Raw genomic sequence first — 20,536 nt, 5'->3', positions numbered from 1 at the left:
TTACAGCAAGATAAACATACCTTTTTTGCAATGAAGATATAGCTTTTGAGTATGTCTACACTGCAATTAAAAACCCAAGGTTGGCCCGTGCCAGCTGACTCAGGCTCACAGGGCTTAGGGACTGTTTAATTGTGGTGTAGACATTCAGGCTCGGGCATGAGCCCGGGCTCTAGGACTCAGCGAGGTTGAAGGGTCCCAGAGCTCAAGCTCCAGCCAGAGCCCAAATGTCTACATCGCAATTAAACAGCCCCTTAGCCTGAGCCCTCTGAGCCCAAGTCAGCTGGCACTGGCCAGGCATGAGCATCTAATTGCAGTGTAGACATATCCTTAGAGGTCAGCACCTGGCTGGCTACACCAATTGCTGGATCAGTGCTATTCCCAAAGGTAGATGAGGCCAAAAATATCCATTCAAGAAAGTTTTGTTTTTTCCTTTTCAGATCCTCTTATCTAATATATATTTTCATGATTCCTCAGCTTTTAAGTTGAAACTTGCTGTTTTAAACACGGAATTGGTGGATCCAGGTAATATGCCTGAAATCTAATTCTTTACTGGGTGAATCATTCTGGAGTGCAATAATTTTTGTTCCCTAAAGGTGCCAAATAGATTGTCCTTATTATGGAACTCCTTGTTTATTTCTTCATAGTCCAAATATTGGTAATGTCATTCAAGGACAAGTGCAACAAAGTTAATGCCAGCCTGTGTTTTTTCATGCCATCTAGTATGAGTGAGTCTATGCCTATTCAGCAAAGCACTTAAGCACATGCTTAACTTTAAGCAAGTGATCAATCCCACTGAAATCAATGGCACTACTTACCTGCTCAATATTAAACAAGTATTTAGGTGCTTTGCTGAATCAGGGCCTGGGTGCAGACATTGATTTGTATGTTCCTGTACAGGGATGTTGGTGTGCAATACATTCAGAGGAGATGCAAATCTAAGTGCACAGCATATTATTAATTATTAATTATTAATCATCTATGTTATGGAAGCTCCCAGGGGCCCCATTGTGCCAGCTGCTGTAGAAACACAAAGGAAGAGGATGCCCCTGTTGTGGAAAGTTATAATGTGAAACATGATTCAACAAATGGATGTAACAAATGATAGCACAGAAAGGGAGAAGAAGGACGTAACTAGATCAGTACAATAGAAACAAAAAAAAGGAGAGAGAGTGGAGTTGCAAACCAGCAGCACAAATTACATCTTCAGAGAAGTGTTATGCGAACAGGAGCCATTCTGCTTCAAAATCACTAGATGAACATATTCCATGATGAAGCAAATTTCCAAAGATTAAAAAACCCCAACATGAATAATGTTCTTCATTCAGTTTATTTGTTAACATACTTCCAGTTGGTAGGACTAACTGGAGGACTTTTATGTGGTTCAGAGTTCAGTCTCCTGTTGGTTGTTAGAATATATGGCCATGCACATTCACATAGAAGGTAACAGAATTTTCACCGCACGCTTCTTGCCAGTTTGAGGGAGATTCTTTATGGTTATTTTTTTTCCAGGCACCCGTAGTTAAGCATCAAAGTCATTTACTAGTCAGGCAAAACGACTTACCCACCATCTTTCAGATATCTAGCCTGTGATGTCTTTACTGCTCTAAGAAATACAGCGTGCCAGGTGGATCATAAAAATGTTGGCAGATTGTTTAGCAGACCATTAATAAAGAGTAGGACTAGGGAAAAAAGCATTATCCGTGGATTTTTGTACACTGAAGCACAGTATTTTAACAGCCTAACTCATTCATCGTAATGGGAACCATTACATTGTGGCATGCACACTGATAGCATGAGGATATGGAGATTAGGAACATACCATATGTGGGACTTAGGCTCAGAAACACTCACACAAACCATTGTGAGCACAATACCATATGGTAATGTCTGTTGACATTTTCACCCTTTTGACTCTGTTTTATGTTTACATGAACCATTTCAATTATGTTAACACTTACTTAACAGTAAGTGGTGGTTTATGTGGCTGATTTCGAGCAAGTGGGTTATAAATAACCATGCTAGAGTGTAACCAGTGCGTAAGGCAATAACGTAATGGTTTGCTCTACAGTATTTCATCAACCCACCTGGAGAATCTCTTGCTCCCTGAGGAATGTATGACAATATAATCCTATTTTGTCCACTGGGGCTAAAACCTAACCTTCTCTTATGCAGTAGTAAGTGGGGTGTTAGTCCCTTGTTCCCTTCTAAAGCAGCTTACCTGATTAGTCCTGAGTACAGTCGAGCTACGTGCAGAAGAAGGACAAAGAAACAAGGTGACCACTTTCTGTTTGGATTTATGGAGCTGCTCAGGAGATAGGGCACACTCATAAATTGACTTCCTGCCCCACTTTCTCCTCACATTGAGTATCTCTGTGCATCTGTTGTCCCATCTCTCCCCAGACAGGGCTAGCAGACTATCAGAAGTTACTGCAGCCATAGGGCTGCAAATACCTCACAAGGAGCTTCCCCATGGAGATTGAGAGGAACCAGAATGGCTCCTCACTCCAAGCCTTTAATGGCCCATGTCTTTGGAGAGGGGTACCATGCTGCATATATATTTTTAAACCCATGTTACTCCTTACATCCTTGAACTGGTCCATAAAGGTCAGTATCTTTTTCAAATCCCTCCTCAAAAGCCACCTCTTCCACAGTGCTTACAATGTATCTGCCAACAGATGATGCCTAAGCTCAGCCCTGAAGAGAAAGAAAGGAAGGAAAGAAGCTTACCATATACCTGTACATTAACATATCATATGTGAAAATTGTATATATTTTCAGTGTTGCCAACCCCAAATGTTCAAAAAACATAAGGCCCTCCCAAATCATGAGATTTTTAAATTAATAAATGGGGGAGGAGGGATGTTATTTTCCTTCTGGCTTAACTTCCCTCCCCAAGATTCTCATGTTTTCACCTGATTCCAGGAGCTGGGGCTTTAAGAAAAACTCCAAATATTGTGAGACTCACAATAAAATCACAAAGAGTAGTCAACACTGTATTTTAGTATTTCCTTCTCCCCCACATTTTGTTTGCCACTTGTCTTCTTTGATCCCAGTCCTGCAAACTATTCCATGCTGGCAAACCCCTGTGCCCAATGACTTCAATGGGGCTCTGTGCCAGCATCACGGTGTTCCTTCCGCCACCCCACCCCCCGTTTACCAGCTAGCAAAATCAGGGCCTTAGCCTGTAAACTCTGCAGGACAAGGTGTGTGTCTACATCTGTGTTTGTACAGTCCCTTGTACAGTGGAACTCTGATCCATATTTGGCCTCCGGGTGCTATCATAATGAGTAATTGAACCTAAATAATGTGCCAGCTTTTCAAAAGTACTCCGCATCCAGCAGCTCCTCAAGGGAGCTTGTCATTAACCTTAATGGAGCTACTGGGCATATATTTGCAGATCTGGCCACTTCATTTAGGTGCCTCAATTGAAGCTGAGCCCTTGAAAATCTGGCCCAATTATAATAACCTGTAAATTGGCAAATTGGTTAGGCAGCGGTGGGGACAGGTTGTGCAGCATCTCCATAATGTCATCATCCAGTCCCAAACTGTGACAGGCAGACATAAAATATATAATAGATGTGCAGTATTTATAAATTAAAATTTTTCTGTTGGTACTAAAAGTTTGAATGTTCTGAATTTTGTATCTGCAGAATTTCAACCATAATGTTGTCATTTTGCATTATATTTCCCTTATTTTATTATTATTCATACAAAATAGAAAAGGAAATATAAGAAAAAATGATGGGGATCCTATACTGAACCATAAGATTTAATTTGCCAAGATCCAAATATACGCCTGCTGAATAGTTGCACAAGATGCAGTTAAATCATTAAGGAAAATAAAGCTCAGCAAATGTGAAGTATGCTGCTTGTTTCATTAGCAAAGAGTGAAGTGGAATGCAGGTCAAGTTGAATAAATTGAACTTTATTAAACCCTGTGCCCTGCTCTGTCCATGTGGCTGAGCAGCTTCCAGCCAACCTCCCTGCATTGTCTGTTCTACTGGTATCTCATCTGTAACAGTCCCTCCAGGGAACATGGGACCTCTGACTCCAGTTCTACTGATAATGATGCCCTGCTTTCAATTTCTTAAGAACATAAGAACAGCCATACTGGGTCAGACCAAAGGTCCATCTAGCCCAGTATCCTGTCTTCTGACAGTGGCCAATGCCAGTTGCCCCAGAGTGAATGAACAGAACAGGTAATCATCAAATGATCAATCCCCTGTCGCCCGTTCCCAGCTTCTGGCAAACAGAGGATAGGGACACCATCCCTGCCCATCCTGGCTAATAGCCATTGATGGACCTATCCTCCATGAATTTATCTAGTTCTTTTTTGAACCCTGTTCTAGTCTTGGCCTTCACAACATCCTCTCGTCTTCGCATAAAATGTTCTACCTTGTTAACTAAAATCCTAGCATGAGTGCAGTCATACTGATGATTTATGCTGGTATAGCTGTACCAGTATGGGAAGGGAAATAAGCTGCACTTTATTCCATTATAACTGCATCTACACTAGCAGCTGTACAGGTATAACTATTTTGGTAATAAATCACAACCCTAAGGCTATGTCTTCACTACCCGCCGATCCGGCGGGTAGCAATCGGTCTATCGGGGATCGACTTACCGCGTCTCGTGAGGACGCGGTAAAATCGATCCCTGATCGCTCTGCCGTCGACTCCGGAAATCCACCTCGGCAAGAGGCGGCAGCGGAGTCGGTGGCAGCGCGGCAGCGGTCGACTTTCCCCCGTCCTCACCGCCAGGTAAGCCGACCTAAAATACGCAACTTCAGCTACGGTATTCATGTAGCTGAAGTTGCGTATCTTAGGTCGGAACCCCGCTGTAGTGTAGACCTAGCCTTACTGACAAAATTATACCAGTACAACTTTTCAGTCTAGACCAGGCCTAAATCTTTGTTTCAGTAACAGGCTTTGTTTTGTCTGTTTGTTTTTTAATGTATCAACAATATGTTCTGGCCTTGGGTACCAGGGAACGAAGCATAATGCTGTAAAGCAAAATTGTGATGGTATTATCTGAGCATCCATCAGTCTTCTGAGATTTTTCTTGCAGTTTTGCGAGGAAACCTTTTTAATTTACATTGGAATGACCCAAAGCCAGCCATAATGGAATTTTACTAAACATGTTATTAAATTAAATATGAGCTGACGAACATAGGAAATTTCACTAAAGGAAGCAATTTTTCCAGGAAGCTACGCGTGCCTAAAAAATAGGGCTTTAAAATTCAAATATCTCCTAGGACATGTTTATAACATTATTCCAATGTCACTATAATTGAGATGCAAAAACTGGGTCAGGTAGTCTTAAACCAAGACCTAAGTAGCATATAAATAAGTTATTTTCTATAATATTTCCAGACACAACAAAATCTAGACTTGGAATGGCATAGCTGATCTAGTTGTGTTCTGTTCCGAAAACATGAATGAATGTCATATGCTGTTGTCTTAAACAATATTTTGCCTTTGTGTTTTGGTATTCATAGATTCATAGATACACAGTTATGGGAGGGAATATGCACAAACCTGCTCTAATTTTGTAATTTTACAGTCTAAGGGTTTTTTTATCTGTTTAGTCTATTGAGGATACTTGATTTTTAAAAAATTCCAGGAAGTCACACATGAATTAGATGTGCCCACTTATCTAGAATGCACTCTACCTCCAGCCATTCTTATCTTCTGTTGTCATATTTCTGTGCACTTGGGTCCTAATACAAAGTCCATTGAAGTCAATGGAAAGGCCACCATTGACTTCAATGGGCTTTGAATCAGGCCCATAAACCAGTTCCATTAGCAAAATCAAATTACTTCTTCATGAGGTGATATAGTTTTGATTTTCATGAGCAATGATCACTAAGGAGCTCTGGGATGAATTAGGGCCCAATCCAAATCATATTGAAGTCAATAGAAGGTTTTATTTTGTCTTCAGTGGGCTTTGGATCTGGTCCTTAGTAAACTGGTTTTGATCTTGCAATCTTTGAACAGCTTTGTTTCATGATTAACAATAGGGCTCCATTAGACATCAGTGTTTGTAATGTGAAGATTTACATTACATTGTACTTTGTGCTTTATAAACAACAGTGATTAAAACAATATCCGGTCTATTCATCATTACAGATGCTGAGTTGTTTGGAACATATGTACCATGATCTCGGATTGGTGAAAGACTTTAATATCAACCCCATCACGCTGAAGAGATGGTTGGTAAGTATTTCTTTAAAGTTCCCAGTATTTGTAATTTTTAAAATACAGCCTCGAATCCTGCAAACACTTCCTCATGACATTACTTTATTCAGATGAGTAATTCCACTAAAGGCAGTGGAACTACTCACATGTTTAAAGTTAAGCACTTGTCCCAATGTTTGCATGATCAGGGTCACAGATGACATGTTTTAGAATAGCTCTGTATTTGTTTACTTAATTCTTGATTCTGAGCCTTCTCTGGACTCACTGTGGCCAAATTTATTCCTGGAGTAACTCAATTGTTAACATGGAAAAAATGGATTAACACAGGATGCTTCAAGGCTAGATACTAGGTACAGTGTTTAATATTAATGATCCGAAAAGGGAAGTGAGTAGTGAGGTGACAAAATTTACAGATGAGACAAAGTTATATAAATTAGTCAAGACTGGGTACACTGAAGAACTTCAGAGAGACCTAAATAAATGAATTGGCAAATGAAATTCAGTGTCAATAAATTCAAAGTAATACACATTGGAGGGAAAAAATTAAGCTACTGTACACTTTAAAAGGTTCTAAATTAGATTGTCACCTTAGGAAAACACCCTGGCCGTTATTGCAGACAGTTCAATGAAGACCTCTGCAAAATGTGCTGCTGTGGTCAAAAAAGTTAACAAGATATAAGAATTCCTAAGGATTGGGATGGAGAATAACACAGAAAATAGTATGGTGCCATTATGTGAATCAATGATGTGACCTCATTTGGAATACCTTGTGTAGTACTGGTCACTATATCTCAAAAAGGATATTGCAGAATTAGAGAGGTTTCAGAGAAGGGTCACCAGAATGATTAGAGTACATTCTATGAAATTAAAAGGTGGTAAATTCAAAATAGAAAATGCAATGCATAATTAGACTCTGGAACTCATTGCCACAGGAAGTTGTTGAGACCAAGAATTTAACAAGATTCAGAAAGAGATTAGACACTTATATAGATATCAAGAATACCCAGAGTGATCATGATAAATGCTAATACATTTTTTTTGGAAGAGACATTACATCTCATGTTTCAGGGTTTAAGCCAATCTCTAACATTATAGATGAGGTAGACCTAATGTGAGGGGGGCAGATTATCCCACATTTCCCTGTGGGGTTCTTACATTTTCCTCTGAAGTATTTGGTACTAGATGGACGTTGGGTTTGATCCAGTATCAGTGGCGCTGGAACAGTTTTTGGAGTGGGGGTGCTGAGCTGCACCCCTCTTTCCTGTCTGCGCCCCTCACCGCCCCCAGAGCTGGGGCCGAGAGCAGGGCCATGGCTCCGGGAGGGGGAGGACACGGACAGCGGTAAGGCGGCAGAGGCTAGGGCCACAGATAGGGGCGGGGGCGAAGCCCCGGGCGTGGGGCTGGCGGCCGGAACCCTGCATGTGGGGCCGGTGGCCAGGAGCCTGGGACTGGCAGCACCCCCCGCACCCCTACTTCCTACGCCTATGTCAAGTATGGCATTTTCTGTGTTCCTATATTATATATTGGTTTAGCCTGAAATTACTAGTACTGGAAGTGATGTGACTCACGATACCTCTGTGTGTAGGTTGTTTGTTTTTCACAAACACGGCATTCCCCTGCACTTCTATGCACAGTGGAAAATGTACTGTCTTTTAAGTGTATGTCACGTAGCATGTTGCTCTGCAGGATTATATCATTTTTGTCTGGAGGATGCAATGAACACTATTGGATTGCTCTTTCTGTGGCCAAAAGTAGTAAATGTCGGTAAAATGGCACTTGCTGCAAGAATGATTCAAGGACTGGAAAACATGCTTTACTGTGAGAGACTTAAGGAGATGAATTTAGTTATCTTACTGAAAAAAAAATTCAAGACGTGACTTGAGTGTGATCTATAAGAATCTAAACAGGGGGAAGATTTCTGGTAGTAGGTAGGTCTTTAAACTATTAGAGAAAAACATAACAAGAGTCTGCGGCTGAAAGGTGAAGTTAGAAATTCAAACTGGAAATAAAGTGCAGATTTTTAAGAGTGAGGGTATTTAATCATTGGAACAACTTACCTAGCAATGTGGTGGATTCTCCATCACTTGAAATCTTTAAGACAGGATTGGCTGTCTTTTTAAGATACACTCTTGTTCAACCACAAATTGTTGAGCAAAATTCAGGAATTACGGGGTGATATTCTATGGCCTGTGTTATACAGCAGGTCAGATTAGATGATCACAGTGGTCCCTTTTGACATTAAAAACTATGAATCTGTGCCACCTACAATATGTGTAGAGATGCATTCACATCAGTTCAAATTTCCCTGAGTAATTCAAAGTGCTACCATTAATAGTTAATACAATCTCATTCTGAACTATGTGTGCGGCTCCTTATTTATTCTATAAAAATCGGAGTGTTACAAAAATTCCTTTGCAAATATTGGCTTTTCCAAAAGGGATGATAAAAAGAGACCCACAGTCCCTACTTCCAGGTGCTGATATTTTCCCAAAGCCTACAATGTGCTTAGGGTTGAACTCAGGTAGACAAGAAAGAGCTACCTCACTTTACTTGAACATTTCCTTTCTCAGTCCCACATTCACCTGCCTTAAAAAGACCACCGAGAAACTGAGGAACAAGATGACTATTGCAACCAAATATTTTTAATAGCTCAACATAAAGGGCTGATACAACTTCTGAATCAGGAATCACATTTAATTTTCTGACTTCCACTGATCAATGCATGCATTACAATCACGTTACCTTGCACAACGAATGTGTATGACCCACATTTCAGTGCTGAAGTTGTATGAGATGATGTTTATAACATTTGAGGAGATCATCAACGTATAATTTTTAAAGTTATTTTCAAAAGTCCTTCTCTACTGAAATAGAACCCAAACAACACAGGCCTGGTTTTTCCGAAGTGCTGAGCTTTCCCAGCTCCCATTGACTCAGGCTGGAGGTTTGGATGCTTAGAACATCTGAAAATCAAGCCCAAGAACAAGCGGCTTGATCCTGCAGGGTGCTGAGGACTCTGGTCCTGATCCAGCAATGCACTTAGACTCAGTTTAACTTTAAGAATGTATGTAATCCCACATGTGGCGCAATGGGGCTAGTCCCATGCTTAAAGTTAAGCACATGCTGGAGACCAGAGTGCTGAGCACCTTGCAAAATCAAGCCCTAAGTGTGTGGAGCTCAGTAGAGCTGGGGATGATTGGCTGTCTGATAAGATGTCTTCAGTATATATTTGTAAATTAAATAAATATGACATTCTTGCCTTTGAAGACCTCAGGGTTGACATTCAAATTATGTCAGAAATGAGTTATGTGGCCTCTGTATATTCCTAAGTGGGCCTTTGTCCCCAGCACAGTTTGGCAGACTTGGTGGTGTCTGCTCAGGAGAGATGCAAGACCAGAGCACGTGTTGTGCATCAGGACTGGGAAAACTTGCTGTTGCCTGCCTATTCTACTGGGTGAGGCAGATAACAGAGAGGGACTACTGACAATCTCTGGCCTCATATTGCTCATGTGGCTGGAGAAGGAATGCCCCCTGGTGCTTTTCAGTGACTTCATTAGATGGTTCAGGGATTCTGTTAATGAAATCTTCATAGGGAGCCATATCTAGTTCTCCTCAGCCAAAAGAAGGAGGGTGCTGTTGCAGGGCTGTGGATTGTGATTTTGAAGGGGCAAAAGTGGAGAATGATGTGGGGCTCCATATGTCTCACATAGCGACGTGCAGTGCCTCGAGGGAGAGCGGGAATAGCATGGACTCAGATCTTTCCATTCAGAAACAACTCTACAGTCATTAACTGTTTTACTCCCTCTTTTTGTAGCTGTGTATTCATGACAATTACAGAAACAACCCGTTCCATAATTTCCGACACTGCTTCTGTGTGACTCAGATGATGTACAGTATGATCTCACTCTGCAATCTCCAGGTGTGTCTCTAGTTTGTCCACATAGCTATCTGTATTTCTGCTTCTATCGCCAGATAAGTATTCATCCACTAAGGGTCATAAAACCCAGGACATTTTCCTTCCAAAAAGGACCATGATTTTGTTTGTACATGACTCATTAATTTATTGAAAGCAAGCAAGAAACTTTAGGAAACCTAACTACAATTAGTTATAGTGGAAAGAAAGGCTGGTCAATGGTTGGGGAACTAGCCTAGGGCTTGGGAGACCTGGGTTCAAGTCCCTGTTCTGCCGCAGATTTCCTGTGTGATCTTGAGCAAGTCCCTTACCCTCTCGGTGCCTCAGTTCTCCGCCTGTAAAATGGAGATAATAGCACTGCCCTACCTCACAGGGGTGTTGTGAAGATAAATACATTAAGATTGTGAGATGACAGTAATGGAGGCCATGTAAGTACCTAGGATGGGTCTCAAAAGTTTAGATAAGTATCCATAAGCGTAAGAGCTTTACCAGAAATGACCTAAACTTCTGGAAACTCTCAGCCTTGGATAGTCCCCTGCTGGCTCCCTCCCCATGAAACAAGTCCCAGCTCCTCTATCTTTGCTGATCAATGCTCCTTCCTCTTTGCTGCTCTTCAAGGGAAGAGGACTTCTCCACTCCTCCTGTGCGGTACTCTCTTCAGTGGAAAGCCATGCAGCAGCTCTCCTCTCTCTCTCAGTGTCTCCACTGAGTGCTCCTTCACACTCCATTCATTCTGGCTCCTCCCCAGTACTTGTGTCCCAGACTACACCATCACCTTCTGAAGCCCCTGAGCCAATTAAACCGTGTGCCTGCCTGTGCTCCAACAGGGCACTCTGGGGAGCATGTACCAGGGAAACTCTAGACTCTCTGGAAGCTTGACAAGAGCTGCAGCAGCAGTGGCCAGTACAGAGGCTAAGCTGCCACCCAAGGAAGGAAGGAGTTTTACAGTCTTCCTCAAAAGAGGATCTGCCACTGTAGATAAGTGGTTGGGCTGTTCACAGGAAGAGACTTATCGAACAGATCGAGCCATGAAAAGGAGGTTGTGTTTTGTTCTGAAATAAAAAATGTTTCCAGTGAGTTCTTATTTCACCCCGATTGGTTCATCTATGTCTAATTATAATGAGAACCTATAGCCCTAGATTATATGAAAAGTCATTATTTAAATCACTGAATAAAATGCTCAGTCATTTCAGAGACTTTCATTTAGTCATCTAGGCCTGAATCAGCAAAGCACTTAAGCACATGCTTAACAGTAGGAAAGTGACAGAGTAATCCCATGGAGACAAGGGATAGTCCAAGGTGCTGCACCCTAGAGCTCTCGCTAACTTCTTTGGGATTTGTGAGCACTCAACACCTCTGAAAATCAACAAGACAGCTGGCTGACTGGCATGCCCCATGGAATGAATTAAGCTTTAGTTATAATATAATAGAATCCTACAAATAGGAAGACTAGAAAATATCTCCTTCTCTCATCCTGTCAAAGATATCAATGATCCAGGGATGTAGTAATATGCCAGATTTCCAGACAGTAGTTGTGAGTGAAGTATATCTTTCAGAGGGGTAGCCGTGTTAGTCTGTATCAGCAAAAACAACGAGGAGTCCTTGTGGCACCTTAGAGACTAACAAATTTATTTGGGCATAAGCTTTCGTGGGCTAGAACCCACTTCATCGGATGCATGAAGTGAAAAATACAGGAGGAGGTATAATTCCATGAAAGGATGGGGGTTGCTTTACCAAGTGTGAGGTCAGTCTAACGAGATAAATCAATTAACAGCAGGATACCAAGGGAGGAAAAATAACTACTGAAGTGGTAAGAGAGTGGCCCGTTACAGACAGTTGACGAGAAGGTGTGAGTAACAGTAGGGAGAAATTAGTATTGGGGAAATTAAGTTTAGGTTTTGTAATGACCCAACCACTCCCAGTCTTTATTCAGGCCTAATCTGATGGTATCCAGTTTGCAAATTAATTCCAGTTCTGCAGCTTCACATTGGAGTCTGTTTTTGAAGTTTTTTTGTTGAAGAATTGCCACTTTTAGGTCTGTCATTGAGTGACTAGAGAGACTGAAGTATATCTGACCTTCAACAGCCCAAGGGCTGGCCTCTTTGATTTTAATCTCAAATTTAGGTCTCCCCATTTAAATTGACCAAGAAGTAGAAAGAGCCATCAAGCTAAAGTTGTCTCTTCCATGTCACTACTTCCCCAGAAGATCCCCAAATCAGACTGCAGCTCAAAGAAAGAGCGCTTATTAAAGCTGGAAGAACCATTCACAGTGTATTAATGTAACCCTTTCCCTGGATGCAGGTAGTCTGACATTTGTATGAATTTGGGGCCTGGTCAAAATCCCAGTGAAGTGACTTTCATGGTCTATGAATTGGGACTTCGTTCACTATATAAAATATTTCAACAAATGTTTTCTGCAAACTAGATTCAGCCTATGGGTTCCTCATGAACCGCTCACTGAAAATATTGCTTTGCATATTCTATGTTCACGATTCAGATTTATTCTGTATGGTCACCTTAGCCTGGAGTATTTTTCCCTGACTGGATGACCTAACATTTCTAAACTGTTTTCACTTCCACACAAAACAAATTTAATTTCATCATGAACCACATTTTGTTCCATGGTAAAATGAATCCCAGGTACTGGCAAGAATTTGTGTTCTTGTGGATATACATATGAGCAAAACTGCTTCCACAAACATTCATCCCGTTTGGAAGTTGCTGAAATGTTTATGAAAAATTTTCCTCACCCTCTTCCCATCTCTAGTTAGTGTGAAAGATAATGGTATGTAAATTGTCCTCCATCCTCCCTCAGCTAGTGTAGACACTGGAATGATTTCTAAAGGCCTGAGTATTAACATCTTTGTGCTTTAAAACATAATATGAATATGAATAACTCTCAGACAAAATTCCACTGGCCTCCTCCATACTGCTTCTATTTCCTGCGTCAAAGCCAAATCTGAGTCATTTGTTGCTGTAGTGAACAGTGGAATCTTCTTTCTTATCTGCAGTACATTTAATTAATGAATAATGGTTAATTTTACCCAGATGATTTGTTTTTCTGAAATGTGAATGTGTTAGGGGAAAAAAAGTATAGAAATTGTGAGACACTATATTATTATTTTTTTCTATTGCAGGAGAAATTTTCCCAAGTTGATATCTTAATTCTAATGACTGCCGCAGTATGCCATGATTTGGATCATCCAGGATACAACAACACGTATGTGTGCCCTTTATTTTTTGTTCCTTTCAAATATATTGGGAAAACAATGCAGATCAGCATTTTCTTCTCATGCCCAGAGCAGAGAGTAGGGCAGCTGAGTAGGAATCTACCCACAATGCTCTACTATCATGGTCAAACACTGACAAGGACAGAGCCATCACTGGTTAGGCTATATGCAACGCTAGCCATTAGCTTACTCAGTCCTGAGCTGAGGCTGCTAACTGTGCTAAACTCTGAAAGGAAAATGGCTCCCTCTTCAATTTTCTCATAAAACTTACGTATTTTCCATTAAAGGAAATTGGCAGGTAGAAAACATTCTCAGGTCATATTCTTTTTGTTCATTAACCTATGTAGCAGAAGAATGGTCATATGGTTGAGGCTTAATTACATGGGAAGAGTTTTTGGTTCTTTTCCCAACTCTGCCAAAAACCTTAAGCAAAGCATTTAACCACTGTCTATCTCCATTTGCCCATCTGTACAATGGAGATAACAACGGCTAGCTGGCAGGGGTGATCTGACGGTTACTTCATAAATGTCTGTAAAGCACGGTATGAGCCTCAGATGGAAGGTGCTCTAGAAGTGCTAAGCATTATTACTTCTGTGTGCTTGTGTGAACTATATATAAACTCTAATTTACTTGTATTCAGCTATTAAATAAGGGCCTGATCCAATTTGCATTGAGCTCCATGAGCATCTTTCCATTAACTTTACTGGGAGTTAGTGGGAGTCAAGCCTGTGAGCTAAAAAGAAGAGTCCCCTCTATCCTTCCCACATATGTTTTTAAGTTATAGAAATTCAGTAATAACAAGTAAATAATGAGAGTCTTTGAAACTATGTGGAAGTATGATCATTTTATCAAAAAAAAATTTGGATTTAATATTAACTGTTGCCATAATTAATTAATTAATTAGGTATTTACAACAATATACATAAAAATAACCAATGTCTAATGTGTAATGTATGTTTTTAAGTGTTGGGTGTAGGCAACATGTGAGACCTCACTATTTTCCTTCACATCAGCTACCAGATTAATGCCCGAACAGAGCTTGCAGTGCGCTACAATGACATCTCGCCACTGGAGAACCATCACTGTGCTGTGGCTTTCCAGATCATTGCCCAGCCAGAATGCAACATTTTCTCCAATGTCACCCAGGAACAATTCAAACAAATAAGACAGGTATGAACGTTGATCCAGAAGGGAGGCTATGACATGCAAACGGCTCTTGAAGATTGTGTGCACAAATCTACCTTCTGTACAGAATAATTCCATCAAGAGGTTAGAACTGATCTCAAATAATCTCAAACTTGAAGTAACACAGAGAGATTCCTGGGCTATTTCTCTAGCAACTCTTGTTGAGCTGACCTTCCTTGGGTACCAATGAGCAAAGTTGGACTATTAAACTTATATTCTTCTGTGTAGAAACTTACATTATGAAAGGAGTTGTTGGGATGTGACTGTAACTAGGCCAACATGCTCATATGGTAACAACTTAACCATTAGAAGAACATTATGCTGAACTTAAACAGTTCAAACTGGAGAAAATTTGTAAAGACATAAACAAATATTCACCTTCTAGACATTTTATCATCTTTTTCCCCTGCATTTTTCATCATTATTAAAAATATTTGTGTTTATACAAAAGCTTCAACCTGTGGAGCCCATCTCTTTTTTTGTTGTGTGAGGCAATGAAGTCATAAGAATAAATTCTGTGACATCACAATATTTTCCATGACAACAAACTAAAATGTAATTCGCATAGCATTATGGGCCAAATTCTGCCCTCAGATTCATGGATGCAACTCCCATCCATATTAAATGAAAATGCAGAAATGCAAAACTGCCATTGACTTCTGTGGGACCAAGCTTGGGCCTCAGCATGTAGAACTGAGCTTTTAGTTTATTTCTTTCTGCACTTTGCATTCATACTAAAAATCAAACAAAGCTCAGAACAAGAAGCAGCAGTTTCTGCAGCATATAATTATACACAAACCATTTACATAGTTAGTCATTCTCTTATGTCACTGTGAATTCTTTAAATTAATGGTCTAGTTTGTCAAGTGGCCTCAAGTATGAAAGTTCCTCTTTCACTGGTGCTGATGTGATGCAGCTGTTCTTCTTGTCTGTGTTATAAGGTATTTATGTTAATTTAAGCACATTTCTTTATACAGCAATAGCTATGCCTTGTGAGACATGTTAAATCAATGTATTATTATGTTTGTTTTAATAGGGGATAATTACATTAATCCTAGCAACAGACATGGCAAGACATGCAGAAATACTGGACTCTTTCAAGGAAAAAATGGATCATTTTGATTACTCAAATGAGGAACATGTGACCTGTGTAAGAAGACTGTGTATTTATCATTTTTCAGTGCCTAGCATGGTTCATAGTGATACTGCTACATTCTAAACTTTGGTTTTGGCCTGATCATGCAAGGTGTTGAGTAGAAGTGGTCAGAATTTTTCTGTCAAAATCGTTTTTTTTTTTAAATAGAAAGTGCAGTTTGTGCAAACTTGAAATTTTGTGTGAGGAAAATTTTGATTTTGACAAGAAAAAAATCCAAATAGCTTGTTTTGGGTTGGATCAATTTGAATTGAATACTTGGATAGCTCCCCAAAGTGTAGTATATAAGTGCCTCCAACACTCCTGTGAGGTAGAGAAGTACTTCTTTTACAGCTGGAGAAGTGAGACCCAGAGAGACTAAGTGACTTGCCCCAGGTCTCACAGGAGATCCTTGGTGGAGCAGGGTATTGAGCCCAGCTCTCCCGAGTCCCAGCCTAGCTACCTAACTATGGAACCAACCTTCCTCCCCTTTTTGGGTGGCACTGTGAGTGGGTACCAAATACTGCAGGGAATTGTGTGCCTAAAAACAACAGTTTGCACTGTAACGTTAACAGAAACATCAAAGTATTTCTTGTAGATTTTTATAAAAGCTTTCCCCCAAAAAAACAATGATAAGTCTGGGAGCACTTGATATAAAGAAAGTCTAGATTCCTCTTTCAGATTTTGAAATCCTAGAGTCATCTGAGCAAGAAATAATTACTGTATCTGTCAGGATATAAATTCTTAGTTTCATTCTAGTCTCCATTACATCCATCATAACAATACTTTGTTCTAGACCTAAACCAATCCCCATTGAACTCAGTGGGAATCTTTCCATTGACATTAATGAGGGTGGGATTGTGTCCCTATAGTGCCTTCCCTCCAAGAATGTCAAAGCCCTTTACAATCATTCATGGATTAAGCCTCATAATCCTCCCATGGAGTAGGTAACTATTATAGGAGGAAGAGAAAGCAGATCAGTCTTGTGCCTTAGCTATAAGACTATCCTTGTCTGAGATCATTCCCCTCTGCCTCTCTAAAAATGAAGGACTCATGGCTTTTATGTCTTCTATAAAGACAAAGAGGCAGGCTTCTATATTACCAGAGTGTTAAAATATTTTTCCTCCTTCAGTTGAAGATGGTACTTATAAAATGTTGTGATATCTCGAATGAAGTCCGCCCGATGGAAGTAGCGGAACCATGGGTAGACTGCTTATTAGAGGAATATTTTATGCAGGTAAGAATGAGAAACAGAGACACAGATACACAATCATCATCATCATCATCATAATAGTGGTAGTAATTCCTATTTTAACTATAGCTGACAGCTGACTGGTAATACTGTATGACATTCCAGTGCCACAAGGATGAGGAGGTTTCTTTTGCATAAGGTGACAGAAGTGTGGCATAAGACAATATGTTCAGAATAAAAGTGACTGTAATTGACTGCAATTTGTAAGATAAATGACAATAACGAAGAAATGCTAATGTCATTTGGCTGCAGCTTGTTCTTACTAATAGGGCTGCCTATTGAGTTTATATGGCATGTTAAGCCCTTGTCAAGCCAAAAGGGCAAGAAGCGTGGGTATAGAAAAAGTCAATTAAATGGGCAGTATTAAATGGGCCAAGTTTAAATTATATCTGTGATGATTTGAAATGACCGAGTCTGCATAGGATGAACATTCACTTTAAAAATGAAAACATTCTGATTATTTCCAAAGGACACCATCAACTTCATTAGTCCTGAAAAGTCAGCTTATGCTCCCAAAACAGTTGCTTCTTTCTGGATTCCCCCATCTCTCTCTAGTGTGGTTTCTTGAAATATAACGCAACATTAAAACTATCTTCAATCCTCTGCTCTCTCCCACCCAAGCCAAGCTGTCTGTACAGCAGCTGGCAGCATGCAAAGCTTTATTGTGATTGGAGGAACAAGATGCCAGAGTTTTCTTCTTTCCATTTTTTTTTTTTTTAACATTTTCCCTGTGCTGAAGGAATCAGTTTAACAAAGAAATTACATTAGACGTATCCAACGGGGAAGGCTTGACAACAGGGAATCTTAATGACAAAATGTTAGAGGCACCTTTAGCTCATTGTCTCTGCAATATTTTTATGCAAAATAAAATGATCTGTCTCTGCACTTTATTGTGTTCCTCACCCTAATATCTGACACAAGGTACTATGGTGCACACATTATTAAAGCAAGTCTGACAGATGAGAGTAAATGCTGGCAATGAAGTTAAAGGGGTGTCAGTTTTTGGCATATTCTGTGCCCTTCTTACTAACTATGCACTTATAGGAATAATGGTTCAGACGGTCAGCTGATTCCAATCACTGTAGACCCATTTAAGTCAATGGAGCTGATTTATACTAGCTGAGAATCCGGCCCATTATTTGTAAAGATCTTTCCAAAGTTTGGAACGCAGAGATACATCCGTCCCTGAATCTGTATGTACTAGGAGCCACTTGATAGACTAGAAACAAAAACCATTTTTGACCATGGTTGGCTCGTCCTAGATTAATACCTAAAAGAATAATTCTCCAGAGGAGAAGGAAGTCAAGGACCCTTTCCCTCCTAGGTAGAATGGCTAAGGGCTAGATTCTGCTACTTTGTCTCACACTGAGTAGTGCTTTACTCCACAAGAAGTCCAATGGATTTGGGGTGGCTGCCTAACTGCCTTGTACGTCTCTGAGTATCTCCCTCCTACGGTATGTCTACACTATAGCAGGGAGCAAGTGCAACCCATGCCTACTTGGTGTGGCACTCTGTCCCCCTCTAGTGGCAGCTAGAGATTGATGATCTGCTACAGCCTGTGCTAAGAGACATGTCTTTTGGCTCATGCATTAAGCTCCAGAGGTCCCAGGTTTGATCCTGGCTGACAACAACCAGGTCTATTGGCATTACACAAGCCTCTTAAGCCAGGCAGACAGACTTGTGCTAGTGGGCTTACACCAGGGGTGAAAGTAAGTTAGGCCACTTACTGGTACGGGCCGGGAGGGGGGCTCCGGCCCCCGGAAGGGGCGGGGCCTCGGGCAGAAGGGGCGGGGCTGGAGGTCAGCATCCCCCAACCAGCCCTTTCAGGCCACCTGGCCCGCGCCACCCAGGGCTCCCGTGTTGATTTAAAGGGCCCAGGTCTCCGGACGCCGCTGCTGCACTAGTGGCAGCGGCATCCGGAGCCCTGGGCCCTTTTAAATCGCCAGCCCCAGGGCAACTGCTCCCTTTGCCCCCCCCCCCCCGCCCGTCGGAGGCTGCGGGGGAGGGGAGGGTCAAAGGGGCAGGGACATTAAATCGCTGCAGGGCCCTTTGCCGCAGCAGAGCTTTAACATCGCTGCCCATCCCCCACCCTCCGGCAGCGGCAGCCCTGCGCTGCTGACGGGAGGCAAAAGGGGCAGGGACATTAAAGTGCTGCTGATGCGGGTTCTTACCGGTATGGAGTACCAGCCCGTACCGGCTCACTTTCACCCCTGGCTTACGCTAAATATAGCTGTGTGGACATTGCACTACCAGAGGCTTGAGCTAGCCACTTGAGCAAAAGCCCACCCTGGGTTCGAGGTGGGGTGGCTGGCCTCCTCCAGTGCCGAAACATCCCCACAGCTATTTTAGCACTCTAGCTCGAGTCCCACTAGTGTGAGTCAGTCTACATGGGCTGTGAGGCTCGCTCCTGACTGCATACATACTCTCACGGTCGTGTTACAATATGATACTTTTCTGTACATGCAGCATTTCTGAAAAACCAAAAGAAACAACAATACAAAGGTTATTAAAACAATAAGAGTCAGCTTCTAAAATGTCTAACACACCGTTTCCCTTTCATTTGCTGTTGTCACATATACTATTGAGGCATGTGTACAGAATATTAGTGATCTAGTTGCTGGCCTGCAAACAGTTTGTGTTTTGCTGTCCTCACGGTCTCCCTATTGATAATAATCTTTGTTAACTATTGAATCTGTCCCAGAGTGACCGAGAAAAGTCTGAGGGACTTCCAGTGGCACCTTTCATGGACCGAGATAAAGTGACCAAACCAACAGCACAGATCGGGTTCCTTAAGTTTGTCCTGATCCCAATGTTTGAAACAGTAACAAAGGTAAGTTTTTACAGTTCTAAGATGCCTCCTGGAGCTGAGAACATTTCAGCTTTGATTCTGATAAACGTTTAGTCAGCCAGTGACACCTGCTCTCGCTCCATTTCTATCATTTACAGATAAATAAATATTTAAAGAAATGGTCGTTTGACTTTTCTCACTTTTGTTTAGCTTTTTCCAGAAGTTGACGAAGTGATGCTCCAACCTCTTTGGGAATCCAGAGACCGCTACGAGGAATTAAAACAACTAGATGATGCTATGAAAGAGGCAAGCTATACATACCCAGAACTGAGTGACATATTTCAGTCAAATATTAAATTTGCTCAAAAATTCAGTGAGGAGTGACCAAAACTATTCGTGAATATGGGTTGAATTCAGCAAATAGTTTTGGCTGAATAAAATTTTCTTTAAAAAGTTGAAAAAGTCTAAAGGGTTTTGTCAAGGCTGTATCCCCACTTTGAACCTTAGGGTACAAATGTAGGGGCCTGCATGAAAACTTCTAAGCTTATCTACCAGCTTAGCTTTGGTCCGCTGCCACCATCACAAGAATTCCCTCCCTGGGAAGCCCTGAGAAACCTTTCACCATTTCCCTGGTGAACACAGATCCAAACCCCCTTGGATCTTAAAACAAGGAGAAATTAACCATCCCCCCTCCTTCCTCCCACCCTGCTTTCACCAACTCCTGGTGAATACAGATCCAAACCCCCTTGGATCTTAAAACAAGGAGAAATCAATCTGGTTCTTAAAAAAAGAAGGCTTTTAATTAAAGAAAAAGGTAAAAATCATCTCTGTAAAATCAG

At 41.2% G+C, this 20,536-nt stretch overlaps 1 protein-coding gene across 1 annotated transcript in view; it reads left to right on the top strand.

Annotated features, from left to right (window-relative positions):
- The window catches only part of LOC112111331 (high affinity cGMP-specific 3',5'-cyclic phosphodiesterase 9A), a 91,454-nt gene that overhangs the window by 67,388 nt on the left and 3,530 nt on the right, over positions 1-20,536 (top strand). The window contains exons 10-17 of the mRNA XM_026651470.2: positions 6,129-6,215; positions 10,012-10,116; positions 13,248-13,330; positions 14,354-14,510; positions 15,562-15,675; positions 16,790-16,894; positions 19,611-19,739; positions 19,908-20,003. Of these exons, the coding sequence (XP_026507255.1) occupies positions 6,129-6,215; positions 10,012-10,116; positions 13,248-13,330; positions 14,354-14,510; positions 15,562-15,675; positions 16,790-16,894; positions 19,611-19,739; positions 19,908-20,003 (876 nt within the window). The remainder of the gene's footprint in view (positions 1-6,128; positions 6,216-10,011; positions 10,117-13,247; positions 13,331-14,353; positions 14,511-15,561; positions 15,676-16,789; positions 16,895-19,610; positions 19,740-19,907; positions 20,004-20,536) is intronic.

This window comes from Terrapene carolina, unplaced genomic scaffold, assembly GCF_002925995.2.
Source record: "Terrapene carolina triunguis isolate 2854851 unplaced genomic scaffold, T_m_triunguis-2.0 Scaffold31, whole genome shotgun sequence".
Lineage (NCBI taxonomy): Eukaryota > Metazoa > Chordata > Testudines > Emydidae > Terrapene > Terrapene triunguis.
The sequence above is the reverse complement of the archived record's forward strand: the minus strand, read 5'-3'. Positions and strand labels throughout refer to the sequence as shown.